The 16,777-nt window shown below is 46.1% G+C and overlaps 1 protein-coding gene across 1 annotated transcript; it reads right to left on the bottom strand.

The window, feature by feature from the left end:
- Positions 1–12,155: 12,155 nt before the first annotated feature.
- On the bottom strand, positions 12,156–15,250 carry LOC105021794 (UDP-glucuronosyltransferase 2C1-like). The gene is made up of 2 exons (XM_034297104.1): positions 15,195–15,250; positions 12,156–13,677 (listed from the first exon to the last, which is right to left on the bottom strand). The coding sequence occupies exon 2, from the start codon at positions 13,653–13,655 to the stop codon at positions 12,156–12,158; it is 1,500 nt and encodes a 499-aa protein (XP_034152995.1). The 5' UTR covers positions 13,656–13,677; positions 15,195–15,250.
- Positions 15,251–16,777: the final 1,527 nt, after the last annotated feature.

Here is a 16,777-nt window from a genome sequence, read left to right as displayed (position 1 = left end):
ACCAAGAAATTTAATAATATAGTCCAAACACCCTGAACACAACTGAACTTGCCTGCCTCAAGAACCGCTTAGCTGACTACTAACCAATACAAAAATACAGAGGGTGGTCCGCTCAGTTCTAACTAGTGTATTTAGAAAAAGTTTTCCTACGGGTTGTGTATGCCCAAGGGCAACTTGCAAAAGAAAAAAACTTTTCCCAGGGACACAGGGACAAACAAAGCACACAGGTTCAAAAGGGACTAAACAGCAAACAACTGACTAGACAACACCAAACAAAACACCACAGCAATATACACTCACCTAAAGGATTATTAGGAACACCATACTAATACTGTGTTTGACCCCCTTTCGCCTTCAGAGCTGCCTTAATTCTATGTGGCATTGGTTCAACAAGGTGCTGAAAGCATTCTTTAGAAATGTTGGCCCATATTGATAGGATAGCATCTTGCAGTTGATGGAGATTTGTGGGATGCACATCCAGGACACGAAGCTCCCGTTCCACCATATCCCAAAGATGCTCTATTGGGTTGAGATCTGGTGACTGTGGGGGCCATTTCAGTACAGTGAACTCATTGTCATGTTCAAGTTTTGTCGAGTTTGTCAGTGCTCAGACCATACGCCAAACACTGCATCAAATTGGTCTGCATGGCTGTCATCCCAGAAGGAAGCCTCTTTTAAAGATGATGCACAAGAAAGCTCATAGCTCCCCAGCTCTGCCGCCATGTGTTGGAGTTTACCCCGGTGAACGAGAGGGTCGTTTCCCTGCGCCTACGGGTCGGGGATAGGTCTCTCACTGTTGTTTGTGCCTACGGGCCGAACGGCAGTGCAGAGTACCCGACCTTCTTGGAGTCTCTGGGAGGGGTGCTGGAAAGTGCTCCGACTGGGGACTCTATTGTTCTACTGGGGGACTTCAACGCCCACGTGGGCAACGACAGTGACACCTGGAGGGGCGTGATTGGGAGGAACGGCCCCCCGGATCTGAACCCGAGTGGTGTTCAATTATTGGACTTCTGTGCTAGTCACAGTTTGTCCATAACGAACACCATGTTCAAGCATAAGGGTGTCCATCAGTGCACGTGGCACCAGGACACCCTAGGCCGCAGGTCGATGATCGACTTTGTTGTCGTCTCATCTGACCTGCGGCCGTATGTCTTGGACACTCGGGTGAAGAGAGGGGCGGAGCTGTCAACTGATCACCACCTGGTGGTGAGTTGGATCCGATGGCGGGGGAGGAAGCTGGACAGACTCGGCAGGCCCAAGCGTACTGTAAGGGTCTGCTGGGAACGTCTGGCCGAGTCTCCTGTCAGAGAGATCTTTAACTCCCACCTCCGGCAGAGTTTCGACTGGATCCCGAGGGAGGTTGGAGATATTGAGTCCGAGTGGACCATGTTCTCCACCGCCATTGTCGAAGCGGCCGCTCGGAGCTGTGGCCGTAAGGTCTCCGGTGCCTGTCGAGGCGGCAATCCCCGAACCCGGTGGTGGACACCGGAAGTAAGGGATGCCGTCAAGCTGAAGAAGGAGTCCTATCAGGCCTGGTTGGCTTGTGGGACTCCTGAGGCAGCTGACGGGTACCGACAGGCCAAGCGGGCTGCAGCCCGGGTGGTTGTGGAGGCAAAAACTCGGGCCTGGGAGGAGTTCGGTGAGGCCATGGAGAAGGACTATCGGCTGGCCTCGAAGAGATTCTGGCAAACCATCCGGCGCCTCAGGAGAGGGAAACAGTGCCCTACCAACGCTGTTTACAGTAGAGGTGGGCAGCTGTTGACCTCAACTGAGGATGTCGTCGGGCGGTGGAAGGAGTACTTCGAGGATCTCCTCAATCCCGCTGACACGTCTTCCATTGAGGAAGCAGAGGATGAGGGCTCAGAGGTGGACTCGTCCATCACCCGGGCTGAAGTCACTGAGGTGGTCAAGAAACTCCTCGGTGGCAAGGCACCGGGGGTGGATGAGATCCGCCCTGAGTACCTCAAGTCTCTGGATGTTGTGGGGCTGTCTTGGTTGACACGCCTGTGCAACATCGCGTGGCGGTCGGGGACAGTGCCTCTGGGATGGCAGACCGGGGTGGTGGTCCCTCTTTTTAAGAAGGGGGACCGGAGGGTGTGTTCCAACTATAGGGGGATCACACTTCTCAGCCTCCCCGGGAAAGTCTATGCCAGGGTTCTGGAGAGGAGAATACGGCCGATAGTAGAACCTCGGATTCAGGAGGAACAGTGTGGTTTTCGTCCGGGCCGTGGAACACTGGACCAGCTCTATACCCTCTACGGGGTGTTGGAGGGTTCATGGGAGTTTGCCCAACCAATCCACATGTGTTTTGTGGATTTGGAGAAAGCATTCGACTGTGTCCCTCGCGGCATCTTGTGGAGGGTGCTTGGGGAATATGGGGTCCTGGGTCCTTTGCTAAGGGCTGTCAGGTCCCTGTACAACCGAAGCAGGAGCTTGGTCCGCATTGCCGGCAGTAAGTCAGACTTGTTCCCAGTGCATGTTGGACTCCGGCAGGGCTGCCCTTTGTCACCGGTTCTGTTCGTAATTTTTATGGACAGAATTTCTAGGCGCAGCCAGGGGCCGGAGGGTGTCAGGTTTGGGGACCACACAATTTCGTCTCTGCTCTTTGCAGATGATGTTGTCGTGTTGGCCCCTTCTAACCAGGACCTTCAGCATGCACTGGGACGGTTTGCAGCCGAGTGTGAAGCGGTGGGGATGAAAATCAGTACCTCCAAATCTGAGGCCATGGTCCTCAGTCGGAAAAGGGTGGCTTGCCCACTTCAGGTTGGTGGAGAGTGCCTGCCTCAAGTGGAGGAGTTTAAGTATCTAGGGGTCTTGTTCACGAGTGAGGGAAGGATGGAACGGGAGATTGACAGACGGATCGGTGCAGCTTCTGCAGTAATGCAGTCGATGTATCGGTCTGTCGTGGTGAAGAAAGAGCTGAGCCGCAAGGCGAAGCTCTCGATTTACCAGTCAATCTACGTTCCTACTCTCACCTATGGTCATGAGCTTTGGGTCATGACCGAAAGGACAAGATCCCGGATACAGGCGGCCGAAATGAGCTTTCTCCGCAGGGTGGCCGGGCGATCCCTTAGAGATAGGGTGAGAAGCTCGGTCACCCGGGAGGAGCTCAGAGTAGAGCCGCTGCTCCTCCACATCGAGAGGGGTCAGCTGAGGTGGCTTGGGCATCTTTTTCGGATGCCTCCGGAACGCCTTCCTGGGAAGGTGTTCCGGTCCCGTCCCACCGGGAAGAGACCCCGGGGAAGACCTAGGACACGCTGGAGGGACTATGTCTCCCGGCTGGCCTGGGAACGCCTCGGTGTCCCCCCGGAAGAGCTAGAGGAAGTGTCTGGGGAGAGGGAAGTCTGGGCATCCCTGCTTAGACTGCTGCCCCCGCGACCCGGCCCCGGATAAAGCGGGAGAAGATGGATGGATGGATGGCACAAGAAAGCCTGATAATGATGCACAGTTTGCTGAAGAGAAGCAGACTAAGGACATGGATTACTGGAACAATGTCCCCCTCCATCAACTGCCACCTTAACGTGGTGGAGGGGTTTGAGTACCCGAGTGACCCTAGGAGCTATGTTTTCTGGGGCTATATGCCCCTGGTAGGGTCTCCCAAGGCAAACAGGTCCTAGGAGACGGGTCAGACTGAGAAAAATCTTGAGGTCTGTGACGTCGCCCGCTATGGCGCAGCCCGGGCCCCACCCTGGAGCCAGGCCCGGGTTTGGGGCTTGTACGCGAGCGCCTGGTGGCCGGGCTCAGCCCGAAGGAGCGACGTGGGGCCACCTTCCCGTGGGCTCACCACCTGCAGGAGGGACCATAAGGGGCCGGTGCGGAGAGGATTGGGCGTCAGTCGAAGGCGGGGCATGTTCTACCGGTGGACTTGAAAAACTGAAAACTTTAGTCATTGGCGATTCCATCACACGCAGTATTAGACTAAAGAATCAGCCGGCGATCGTACATTGTTTACCGGGGGGCAGAGCCACCGACGTAGCCGCTAATCTGGGGTTGGTGCTAGCGAAGTCTAAAACTGGCAAGTATAGAGAGTACAGAGATATTGTTATCCACGTTGGCACCAACGATGTTAGGATGAAACAGTCAGAGGTTACGAAGCAGAACATAGCATCAGCGTGTAAATTAGCTAGAAAGATGTGTCGGCATCGAGTAATTGTCTCTGGCCCCCTCCCAGCTAGGGGTGGTGACGAGCTTTACAGCAGACTTTCGCAACTCAATCGCTGGCTGAAAACGGAGTTCTGCCCGTCGCAGGAGGTAGAGTTTGTAGATAACTGGCCTTCTTTTTGGGACTCTCCCAGAAATAGGGCCAGGCCTGATCTGCTGAGGAGCGACGGACTCCATCCTAGCTGGAGTGGTGCTCTTCTTTTGTCTAGGAACATTGACAGGAGTCTCACTCCTATAGCTTTAACATGAGATAGGGTGCAGGTCAGGCTGCAGGCTGATAGCCAGCCTGCTAGCATAGTGGAGTCTGTCAATAGCATAGCCAGAGTAGTTAGTACAGCTTTACCTATTGTCACTGTGACTTGTTCCAGGCTGAGAAAAGTTAAACAAGGTAGTGCTAACAAAAACAACCTTATTAAGATAAAGCCTTCCTCCACCTCGGTCAAAAATAAAAATAATTGTATCACTTCGCATCTCAAAATGGGACTCCTAAATATTAGATCTCTTGCTCCAAAGGCAGTTGCGGTAAATGAATTAATCTCTGATCATAAACTAGATGCTATTGGTTTATGTGAAACGTGGCTAAAGCCTAATGAATTCACTGCCTTAAATGAGGCCTCTCCTCCTGGCTATACTAGTGATCATATCCCTCGTGCGTCCAGAAAAGGAGGGGGTGTCGCTAATATTTATGACAGTAAATATAAACTTACTCTCAAACATATCACAGAGTTTCATTCTTTCGAAGTTTTACTCATGAAAGTTAACCAGGCCGATAAATCATTTTACATAGCTACTATTTATAGGCCCCCCGGGCCATACACATTGTTCCTCAATGAGTTTCCAGAATTCTTGTCTAACCTTGTAGTCATGGCAGATAGTATTCTAATTTTTGGCGATTTCAATATCCATATGGAAAACCCCAATGATCCTCTTCAAAAAGCCTTTCAAGCCATAATCGACTCAATGGGTTTCATCCAACATGTCTCAGGTCCAACACATTGCCACAATCATACCTTAGATTTAGTCCTGTCACGAGAAATAGATATTGTAGATCTAATAATTTACCCCCAAAATCCTGGATTATCGGATCACTGTCTTATTACATTTACCGTTAAAACAAGAAATCCACTTGCCCCCCAAACAATGAGTTTCAAAAGCCGTACTATAAATTCTCGGATTACAAATAAATTCCTTGATATTCTTACTAGTTCGCTCATAAATGACAGAGTAAATAAATCTGTAAACGATCAAATCGAGGATCTAAACTCAATACTGCGAAATACATTAGACATAGTTGCACCACTAAAAACTAAAGAAATACGCAATAAGAAACTTGCTCCTTGGTACACCGACAATACTAGAGCACTTAAGCAAGCCTCCAGAAAATTGGAGCGAAAGTGGCGCTCCACCAAGTTGGAAGTATTTAGACTAGCCTGGATAGACAGTACAGTACAATACCGAAAATCACTCACGTCTGCTCGATCAGCTTATTTCTCCAACCTAATTGAGGCGAACAAAAACAATCCAAAATTTCTCTTTGATACAGTTGCAAAGTTAACAAAAAAGCAAAGCTTAGCAAGTGAAGTGGGTCTTCACTTTAGTTGTAATGAATACATGAACTACTTTGATGAAAAGATCGTCACCATTAGAAAACAAATAACTGAATCCTTAAATAGTTATGGTCCTAAAAATCTCAGTTGTCCAAAAAATTTCCGGAACCTCCCTGATCAGGTGTCAATGGGGACACTTGAGTTTTTTGATACTGTATCGCTCGACACATTTACAAAATTTGTAATGAGTTCTAAACCCACAAACTCTCAGCTAGACCCGATTCCTACAAAATTACTTAAGGAGTTATTTCCTGTGCTAGGTCAGCCAATGCTGAACATAATAAATTGCTCCCTTTCCTCTGGATGCGTACCAAACTCATTAAAAATTGCGGAAATTAAGCCTCTTCTAAAAAAATCTAATCTAGATCCCGACATATTAAACAATTATAGGCCAATATCGAACCTCCCGTTCCTCTCAAAAATCTTAGAAAAATGTGTTTCCCAACAACTGAATGCCTTCCTAAAGACAAAAAACATTTATGAAATATTCCAGTCTGGTTTTAGATCTCATCATAGTACTGAGACTGCACTCGTGAAGGTAACAAATGACCTTCTAATGGCCTCAGACAAAGGTTCCGCATCCGTCCTGTTACTTCTTGATCTTAGTGCTGCTTTTGACACTATTGATCACTCCCTTCTCTTAGAGAGACTGGAAACAAATATTGGGCTACGTGGACATGTTCTAGCCTGGTTTAAATCTTATTTATCTGAAAGATATCAGTTCGTTAGTGTGGATGGCATATCCTCTGACAAGTCAAAGGTATGCTTTGGAGTTCCTCAAGGCTCGGTTCTGGGCCCATTACTTTTCTCACTATACATGCTCCCTCTGGGCGATGTAATCCGAAATCACAATATTAACTTTCACTGTTATGCTGATGACACACAGTTATATATTTCAATGAAGCATGGAGAAGCCCCTAAATTAGCTATTTTGGAAGCATGCGTTTCAGATATTAGGAAGTGGATGACAGAGAATTTCTTGCTCTTAAACTCAAATAAAACAGAAATGCTCCTTTTAGGACCCAAAAAACAAAGAGCGTTGTTAGCAGATCTCACTGTGAACCTCGACGGCTGCATGGTCGTATCCCAAAAAACTGTAAAAAACCTTGGCGTTACCCTTGACCCTGACCTCTCTTTTGAAGAACATATAAAATATGTCTCAAGAGTTGCTTATTTTCATCTTCGAAACATCGCAAAAATTAGAAACTTTCTATCAAAAACTGATGCAGAAAAATTAATTCATGCTTTCGTTACTTCTAGATTAGATTACTGCAATGCTCTTCTCTCTGGTTATCCAGACAAATTAATAAATAAACTTCAATTAGTGCTGCACACAGCTGCTAGAATCCTAACTAGAACAAAAAAATTTGAACACATTACTCCTGTCCTGGCATCCTTACATTGGCTGCCTGTTAGGGTTAGGGCTGATTTTAAGGTTTTACTCTTAACCTATAAATCAATACATGGACTTGCTCCTACTTACCTTGCTGAAATGATCCAGCCATACATACCTACACGTAACCTTAGATCGCAAGATGCAGGCCTTTTAATTGTACCTAGAATTTCTAAACAAACAGTTGGCGGCAGGGCCTTTTCTCATAGAGCTCCACTCCTGTGGAATGATCTGCCAATTAAGGTTAGAAATGCAAACTCAGTGCAAACTTTCAAGTGTCTACTAAAAACTCATCTCTACAGCACGGTTTATAATTAGGTGTAGCCTGGCCCGGGGGCGTGAAGGTGACCAGTAGGCTTGATACTGTCCACCCTTGCTGTCTTGCCAGGTGGGCTCTCGTCGCCACTGGGATGCCCTCCCTCCAATGCCCTTCGGGGGAAGAGTCACTGGCTTGTTGTTGACTCTCTATTGCGCACTTGTGCAGTTGGGCTGTACGCTGCTAGCAATACTCGGCCCTCATTCAGGGGGGTTGCGGTTGGTGGGTGTCCCTTTGGTTGATGCCTGGCAATGTGGTTGGATTGATTTCCTGCCTGTTGGGCCCTGTCCGGGGCCTCCCCCGGGTAGGGCCACAGTGTCACCGGACCCCCCCCGTCTCAGTTTCCAAGGTGTTACGCTGCTATATTATTGTGCTGGGGGACATGAGGGATGTACTACTAACTTTTCTCAGTTTCCTCCAATTTTAAATTTTAGAAGGAGATGAGGTCCTGGTCCACACCTGCCGATTACCTGGTTTGGGGGGACCGTTGCTGTTCCTGTCCTTGTCCACCTGGTCATACTTCTGACCTAGTCTAAAATCGAATATACTCTGGATTTAGCCAAGAGAAATTTATTTATTATTCCAATTGGACTCTTAATATCTCACCCGGCACAGCCAGAAGAGGGCTGGTCACCCCTCTGAGCCTGGGTCCTCTCTAGGTTTCTTCCTAAAATTCGACCTTCTTAGGGAGTTTTTCCTAGCCACTGAAATTCAACACTGCTGTTGTTTGCTCCTTGGGGTTTAAGGCCGGGTGTCTCTGTAAAGCACTTTGTGACAACTGCTGTTGTAAAAAGCGCTTTATAAATAAATTTTGATTGAATTTTGATTGATAGACAACCCAATCTCTGGACACGGAAACTAGCTTTAGGAACATGGAACGTCACCTCGCTGGCGGGGAAGGAGCCTGAAATCGTTCGTGCTGTAAGAGTACTGTAAACCAAGCGTACTGTAAGGGTCTGCTGGGAACGTCTGGCCGAGTCTCCTGTCAGAGAGATATTTAACTCCCACCTCCGGCAGAGCTTCGACTGGATCCCAAGGGAGGCTGGAGATATTGAGTCCCGAGTGGACCATGTTCTCCACCGCCATTGTTGAAGCGGCTGCTCGGAGCTGTGGCCGTAAGGTCTCCAGTGCCTGTCGAGGCGGCAATCCCTGAACCCGGTGGTGGACACCGGAAGTAAGGGATGCCGTCAAGCTGAAGAAGGAGTCCTATCAGGCCTGGTTGGCTTGTGGGACTCCTGAGGCAGCTGACGGGTACCGTTTTTGGAGGCAAAAACTCGGGCCTGGGAGGAGATCAGTGAGGCCATGGAGAAGGACTATCGGCTGGCCTCGAAGAGATTCTGGCAAACTGTCCGGTGCCTCAGGAGAGGGAAACAGTGCCCTACCAACGCTGTTTACAGTAGAGGTGGGCAGCTGTTGACCTCAACTGGGGATGTCGTCGGGCGGTGGAAGGAGTACTTCGAGGATCTCCTCAATCCCGCCGTCACGTCTTCCATTGAGGAAGCAGAGGATGAGGGCTCAGAGGTGGACTCGTCCATCACCTGGGCTGAAGTCACAGAGGTAGTCAAGAAACTCCTCGGTGGCAAGGCACCGGGGGTGGATGAGATCTGCCCTGAGTACCTCAAGTCTCTGGATGTTGTGGGGCTGTCTTGGCTGACACGCCTGTGCAACATCACGTGGCGGTCGGGGACAGTGCCTCTGGGATGGCAGACCAGGGTGGTGGTCCCTCTTTTTAAGAAGGAGGGTGGAGGCCCACTTCAGGTTGTTGGAGAGTGCCTGCCTCAAGTGGAGGAGTTTAAGTATCTAGGGGTCTTGTTCACGAGTGAGGGAAGGATGTAACGGGAGATTGACAGACGGATCGGTGCAGCTTCTGCAGTAATGCAGTCGATGTATTGGTCTGTCGTGGTGAAGAAAGAGCTGAGCCGCAAAGCGAAGCTCTCGATTTACCAGTCAATCTACGTTCCTACTCTCACCTATGGTCATGAGCTTTGGGTCATGACCGAAAGGACAAGATCCCTGATACAGGCAGCCGAAGTCTCCTACCGGGAGGAGACTCCGGGGAAGACCTAGAACATGCTGCAGGGACTATGTCTCCCTGCTGGCCTGGGAACACCTTGGTGTCCCCCCGGAAGAGCTAGAGGAAGTGTCTGGGGAGAGGGAAGTCTGGGCATCCCTGCTGCCCCCGCGACCCGGCCCCGGATAAGCGGAAGATGATGGATGGATGGATGGACTGGAGGATGTGTTCCAACTATAGGGGGATCACACTTCTCAGCCTCCCCGGGAAAGTCTATGCCAGGGTACTGGAGAGGAGAATACGGCCGATAGTAGAACCTCGGATTCAGGAGGAACAGTGTGGTTTTCGTCCAGGCCGTGGAACACTGGACCAGCTCTATACACTCTACGGGGTGCTGGAGGGTTCATGGGAGTTTGCCCAACCAATCCACTGGTTTTGTGGATTTGGAGAAGGCATTTGACTTTGTCCCTCGCAGCATCCTTGTGGAGAGTGCTTTGGGAATATGGGGTCCTGGGTCCTTTGCTAAGGACTGTCAGGTCGACCGAAGCAGGAGCTTGGTCCGCATTGCCGGCAGTAAGTCAGACTTGATCCCAGTGCGTGTTGGACTCCGGCAGGGCTGCCCTTTGTCGCCGGTTCTGTTCGTAATTTTTATGGACAGAATTTCTAGGCTGGTTTTAGAATTTGGCAGAGAAATTTGCAGCAGTGAACGGGTTAGTTGCTGAGCATTTGAAGCCCCTGGGGACCTACCTAATCGCCAAGTCAAGTGCAGTAGTGGTTTTAGAACGTGGGGGATTATTTAGCAAATTGCATCTAATCTCGTTGCAAATCATTGATCTGAACTGGCCGTCAGATATATCTTTGTTGATCTGAACATTTGAACTTTAGAATTTATACATTTTTAATCATATACGATAGATGCTCTCAAGACGTTTTTGGAGAGAGGCAAAGAAGATGCTGCTGCCACTGACGGAGAACCATCACAACAATCCCCCTCTGAGAGTGAGTAGCCCCGTGATCCCGTTTTACCATGGCATCCTGCCATGGCAAAATCTTTAATGTCATGTTAAGAAAAATAAATCTAGAATCAAAACGTTTTGTTCGACAAATGACAAATAATTTGTCGGGGTAGACCATGTTTCTAAAGGATATTTAGCTCGATGTACTATTTTCTGCATGCGATTTGAGAAACACAGGACGCATTGTCATAATCAGAGCCACCAATACGCTCTGTGTGGGCGAGTTGTATGAGAAGTACAGACTTGATTACTGCATTCGAAACAACAGTCGCTCACCCATTGAGCACTGCGCGCGAGCAACTCCGTCCATACAGGTAGGCCATGTTATCCTGGTTTTGATTTGCACCTCAGAAAATTGTGGTTATCATTGGCTGCTGACTGCATTGTATTTAAGCTTAAGAGTGCAGGTGTATAATCACAGTTTATGTATTTCATTTGCATTTTGAAAATCCATCGCTGGTGGCCCTAATAAGGTTATGTTCACGTGGGTAAAATGTATTTGTGTGCGGGTGTTCACGATTGCAAACGTGCATTTGCGTGCCTGGGCAACGTTTTGACAACGTTTGTGGTTGTAGAGCAAAACATCAGAGTACTGCAAATGTAGTTTACGCAAGTGTTTGCAAATTCCGTTTTGGGCCAGCTATGTAAAGTAACATTGATTAATCACGCAAAAGGTGTTCAATAGGTTATAAGCTATTCCTATTTGTTTTCTAATGCCTCTTAATATTAAAGTAATCTTAAAGTTTTCAAAGTAATCGCATTACCTTACTGAGTTTGAGTAATCAAAAAGTTATGTTACTGATTAAAAATGTAGACAGGTAACTTGTAACTGTAACAGATTACATTTAAAAAGTAACCTACTCAACCCTGCGTGTATTGTCTATACTTGTTGAGCTTAAGGCTGTGTGTTGTGTTCATATTCCAGTCTATTCCGGTGTAATGTACCAATGCCTATGTCCACGGTGTGGTGTGCGTTTCACCTTGTGTGTGTGCTGTAGACCCTAGTTTGAATCCAGGTTAGGGTTAGTTTGGTGTCCCAGTCTGACTTCGATTCCATTACATGTTCTGGCTTCAATGGACCATTTCCCTGGTGGATCATGCTGCCCAATGAATAAAGAGGAATAAAGAGAATTGCTTTTGTACCTATTGTGTGCAGTCTGGTTTGTCCACATTTCTGACTGCCATACTGTCACCAAACATGGTTACAGCATTCACACTACATTTCTCTATTCAGGAACAGCTCCACCTGCCAGTGGTTAGAGATTTATTACAATTGTAATTTTTCAAAAGTAGTATCGGTACCCAGGTATTCTCTTAGCTACGGTAGCAGGAACATTGGCCCAGATGAGTCAGCATCAGTATTTTATTAGAATTATATATATAATACACATGTACATTTACAAGTATTTGCAATTGACCATAGGTACTTTAAAACATTTTAAAACAATTTGGATGGTGCCTTAATTAATTGATTCAGAACTTCTAAATCACATTTAATATTTATGAGAAATGTCTTGCACTACCAATATGGACAATAGTTCAAATATAAGAATCATTCAAATTTTCCATTAATTTGTCCATTATAAAAAAGGCTTATTTTTACATGCTTTTTGACTATCCTGGAACATTATCTGTGGGGTTTGCACTTCAGTTATTCATGTTTGAATTTCTGTCTAAAAAACATCTTGAAGCATAAACACCTGATTAAAGCAACAGTCATGAACAGAATCAGAAGCACAACTGCTAGAAGCAACGCCATTACATCCAGCGAGTGGTAAGAGTACCAGGGCATTCTGTAGGACTCCGTACGGAGGTGAGCTGCACCTTTGTGTCTCATGACAAACTCAATCCAGAACGTGGCAAGGTCCAAGGTGTTCATTGGCTGATCCCTGTGCAGCTTAGAGAGCTTTTGCATGTTCTCCTTGTGGTGCGGCTCATTAAGAACTTCCTTTAAGGCCATAAGAAAGTTATTGTCCTTGTCTACCTTGGCTAGGGTCACAATCTTTGCCCCTCCTCTCACTTGCAGACGAAGGAGATTGTCGTATTGATCAAAAAATACAGGTAGGCCCACAACAGGGACTCCGTGATAGATGGCCTCTTGAAGTCCATTGGTTCCACCATGAGATACAAACAGTCTTGTCTTGGGATGTCCTAGTAGATCATTCTGCGGCATCCAGTCAATGAGTAAGGTGTTGTTGCTTAGAGTTACTGGCCTGTCTCCAATGTGCCTCCAGATAACCTTCTGAGGCATTTGGGCAAAAGCAGATGCTATCTCAGCTGTTATTTCACTAGGGAGTTCCTTGATCAAAGTTCCCAAAGACATGATAATGACTCCGTGTACTCCAGAGCTCTGTATAAAGTCCTCCAAGTCTTGGGGAAGGGGCTTGGCCGGTTTGCAGTGGAACCCTCCAACGTAGATAACGTTAGGCATTGTCGGACGAGGGAACTCAAACACAAAGTCGACTCTCATGAGCCACAAGTCTGCCCCCTGGATTAACTCATCGAAGTCTACACCTGTTTGGAAATACTTTTCACACAATGCTTGGTAAATGGGCCTCACAAAGAAATTGTAATGAACTTGCGCAAAAAAATGTATTAGCATGTTCTTTACTCTGTCTGTGTAAGTCATTTTGTCCGTGAAGCCTGATCCAGTCACTGGAATATAAGACGTGGGTGATGGTGCAATACTCTGATGTCCATCTCTCCCGTTGACCCCGCGGACATTAAAGACTAAGGGCAACTGAAGATAGTGGGCCATCAGAACACCTGTTCCCCAGCATGGATCAGTAAGGACAAGGTCATACTGGCTGTCCTTTAACGTATTAATTAACACCTGATTTTGAATCATATTGGTTGCCAATTCAACCAAAATCTTAGGAACTTCTGTGTTCATTGAAAAGGTTTCCATCTGCAGTCGCAAAAAATTTAACACTGAACTTTGACCTCTTTCTGCATTAATGAGTCTCTGGAGAATTATCTTAGCAGCCTGTTCATCAACACCAGCTGTGACATTTACTGTAATAGATCTGTAGTGTGAAGACTCCTCCTTAACGTACCAGCTTTTGTTTGCTCGTACCACGGTGACAGAGTGTCCTTGAGCATGAAGGGCCTTGATCAGAATCTCCATATTAAGCCAATGGCTTCCTTCCATTGGAAAGACCAGCACTTTCCCACTGTGGCAAGTTGGCAAAGGCACGATGAAACATGTTATAAGAAGACATGAGGTTATGCTCCCAAACTGGTATGTCATCCTTCTAGATTCTGGAGGAAAAAAATAGAACATTGTCATCACATTTGTATCTCACAACACAAGTAAAACCTACTCAGGCATGGACTTAGTGTCTTGTGGCAGATTGGCCGAAAAACATAAAGTAAGGCATTTAGCATTTGTTATAAAAAATAAATATTTGAATGGTAGTCACTCATCATTGGGTAAAACCAAAGCCTACACGGATTAGCAGACCAAACCCACAGATTTGTATGTGCGACAAACAGAAGTTTCAGTGTGTTCCAATTAAGAATGACAGAGAATGCTGCACATTTAGTTATGTGTTTAGGGAGATCATTGTCAGTAATGACACAAATAACTGATATTGCTATTGTATGGCACTGCGCAACTGAATTGGCCCATTGTAGCCTAGCCTAACCAGAGACTGGAACTATCTGATGGGGAAGAATGCTATTCTGTGTTTGATTCTGACAGAAATATGTTAATTGATTTAGATAATGAAGAGCTTGAGAAGCATTCTCGCACATCGTGGAAATGAATGCTCTGATCTTCTATGGTTGCATGCACTTCATTGACAACAACCCAACTGCGTTGTGAAATCTAGCTAGTGAAAAATTATGGTGGAAACCAAAATAATTATTTATTGGCTTAAGCCAAACAGATATTGCATATTAGCGATTGCTATATTACTGTGCATTATAAATGTTCTATTGTCTGTTAAGATTGCAAAAAAATTGGTATGTCCATAATGGCAATCATTATAAATGTTTCAGCTTCTGTGTTGAGAAAATCATGTTTTGCCATCATTCCTTGTGATTTCCAGATTTGATAAGAGGCAGCTAGTAGTATCTGGGGGGTATTACATCAATGCCGCTAAACAAATCTGGGGGTATTCCATCAACACCGCTTATCAAATCTGGGGGGTATTTCATCAACGCCACTAATCAAATCTGGGGGGTATTCCATCAACGCCACTAATCAAATCTGGGGGGTATTCCATCAACGCCACTAATCAAATCTGGGGGGTATTCCATCAACGCCACTTATCACACGGAGTACGTAAGCAGCCGAGAACAAGCGATTGTCGAAAAGAAGATACTATGGCCCAATCCCAATGTCTACACTCACAGGCCCAATCCCAATGTCCCCCCCTAAACCCTAAGCCCTGGACCCTCACAGACTTAACTGACGTCACCTGGTAAGTTATTGAGTCCTTTGGCTCAAAATGCTATGAATAGAAATGGGACAGCAAGGATTTCAGATGGCACATAGAACACATGGAATCACCTTAATGCACACCTCGTTTATTCAACAATTTATTTTAGTTTTTGCTTAACAATGCCGTTTTGACCAAAAATAGTACATTGATTATTGACAAATAGAGATTATTGTTGATGACACTTACCTCTAGTCCACTCTGTAGGGCAAGAGCCTAAATAAGGCAGTCAGTCTATTAAGTGCCTTGACCGTGAAGAAAGTAAAAAGCGTAAAATAAAAAGTCCCAAACCCACAATAGTGTGCAACATGGTTCAGCATCGTCCCGGCAACGTGATCATGTCCAAAGTGCTGTCCTATTACTATTTATGGCATTTTGAGCCCTTGCAGCCTCTTGCAACTGTGAGGGTTCAGGGCTTAGGGTTTAGGGGGTACATTGGGATCGGGCCAAAGTCGCAAAATGAAGCGAAAACTAGAGCGGTGATCTTCTCAACACCGGAAAACAAACCCTGCTGATGGAACTTTATGAAGAATTTGAAGGAGTCATCACCAAAAAGGGCAGTACTGCAGCAATTAACAAGGCGAGGGAGATGGCTTGGCAAAAACATTGCTGACAGATTAAATGTGTAAGTTAGAGCCTACTTTCAGTTTTATTTTTTTATTAATTAACATTCAGATTACTGGATAAATAAGGCTGGCTATACTGTCATTAGGCTAGATAATATCAGATGTATGATCAGTCCAAATTATGTTGTAGGCTAACTTACATGACATAACTACAATGCATTTACTGTTAATTGCCCTAATTTGGCGAGGCCTGAAACCTTTCTGACCTAGTAACCCTTGGCCTATATTCATTCTCGGTGGTTACATCTCAACAGAGGCCAACTCAATAGCCAAAAAAGAACGTGACAACATCTTTGATATTCAATATTAGGCAACTTCCATTGCAAATCATCTGACAGCATTGTGGGTGACCAATGATGTGGCACATTTTGCTTAGAAGAGCATTCATTAAATATTCCTCAGCATGACTAAGAGTTGAAGTGGTGTCTTCCCACAAATTCCAGTTCTGAATTATCTCAACTTTGCTCGCATTCCAGAATGCTCTTTTAAACTTTGGGTCTGACATTGTGTGAGGTTTCAAATCTGGTTTTTGCGTAGGCCTTCTCCAGCTACTTGTTAGTGCTATGACATACTTGGTTAGGAAAGGAAATACCAGATTTTTTATCATAGATGTGTGCTGATAAGGTGAAGTGAAACATTATCTCTGTACACTTTTTTTAGTTCTTTGTGTAAGACTGTCATTGAAATTGACATTTATGTGAACAGTTGCAAGGGTAATGGGATTTAAAGAAAGCCTGCCTCCACAGGTCCAGATGGAGCCTGGATACACATACGAGTGTCTATTGTGCCTATATCATTGTGGAAGCCTGAAAAATAAGATTCTGTTAATACAGAGGCTTGTCAACCTGTAGACTACTTTACATTTCACATACCTGCAGTTAAATAAAATGCCTCCTTAATTCTTTGTTTCAAAATGACCAGGGAGAGTGATGGAAAACATTCAGGTACTGCTTCAGAGCAAGGTGAACCTTCATTTCCCAACATGCAGTTGCGTTCACGACCTTCTGCATCACCAACACCGTATAAGAATGTCCCATATGCAAAGAAACGCAGAGCTATGCAGACAGACTGAACAGTGGTCAAGGCTTGGCTATGGTGAGTGTGCTTCCTTATGCGTGGTTACAGTAGACTGTGAGGGTAAACAATGCTGGGCCTACTGAACCTGTACCTCTCCCTCAGACACTGATCAGGGAAGCCCTTGG

The sequence above is a fragment of the Esox lucius genome, chromosome 14, assembly GCF_011004845.1.
Source record: "Esox lucius isolate fEsoLuc1 chromosome 14, fEsoLuc1.pri, whole genome shotgun sequence".
Classification (NCBI taxonomy): Eukaryota; Metazoa; Chordata; class Actinopteri; order Esociformes; family Esocidae; genus Esox; species Esox lucius.
This window is presented reverse-complemented; position numbering and strand designations above follow the sequence as displayed.

What these genes read in the sequence shown, in the direction of transcription:
- LOC105021794 (XM_034297104.1), bottom strand. Translation starts at nt 13,655, where the DNA reads ATGGAAGGAAGCCATTGGCTTAATATGGAGATTCTGATCAAGGCCCTT.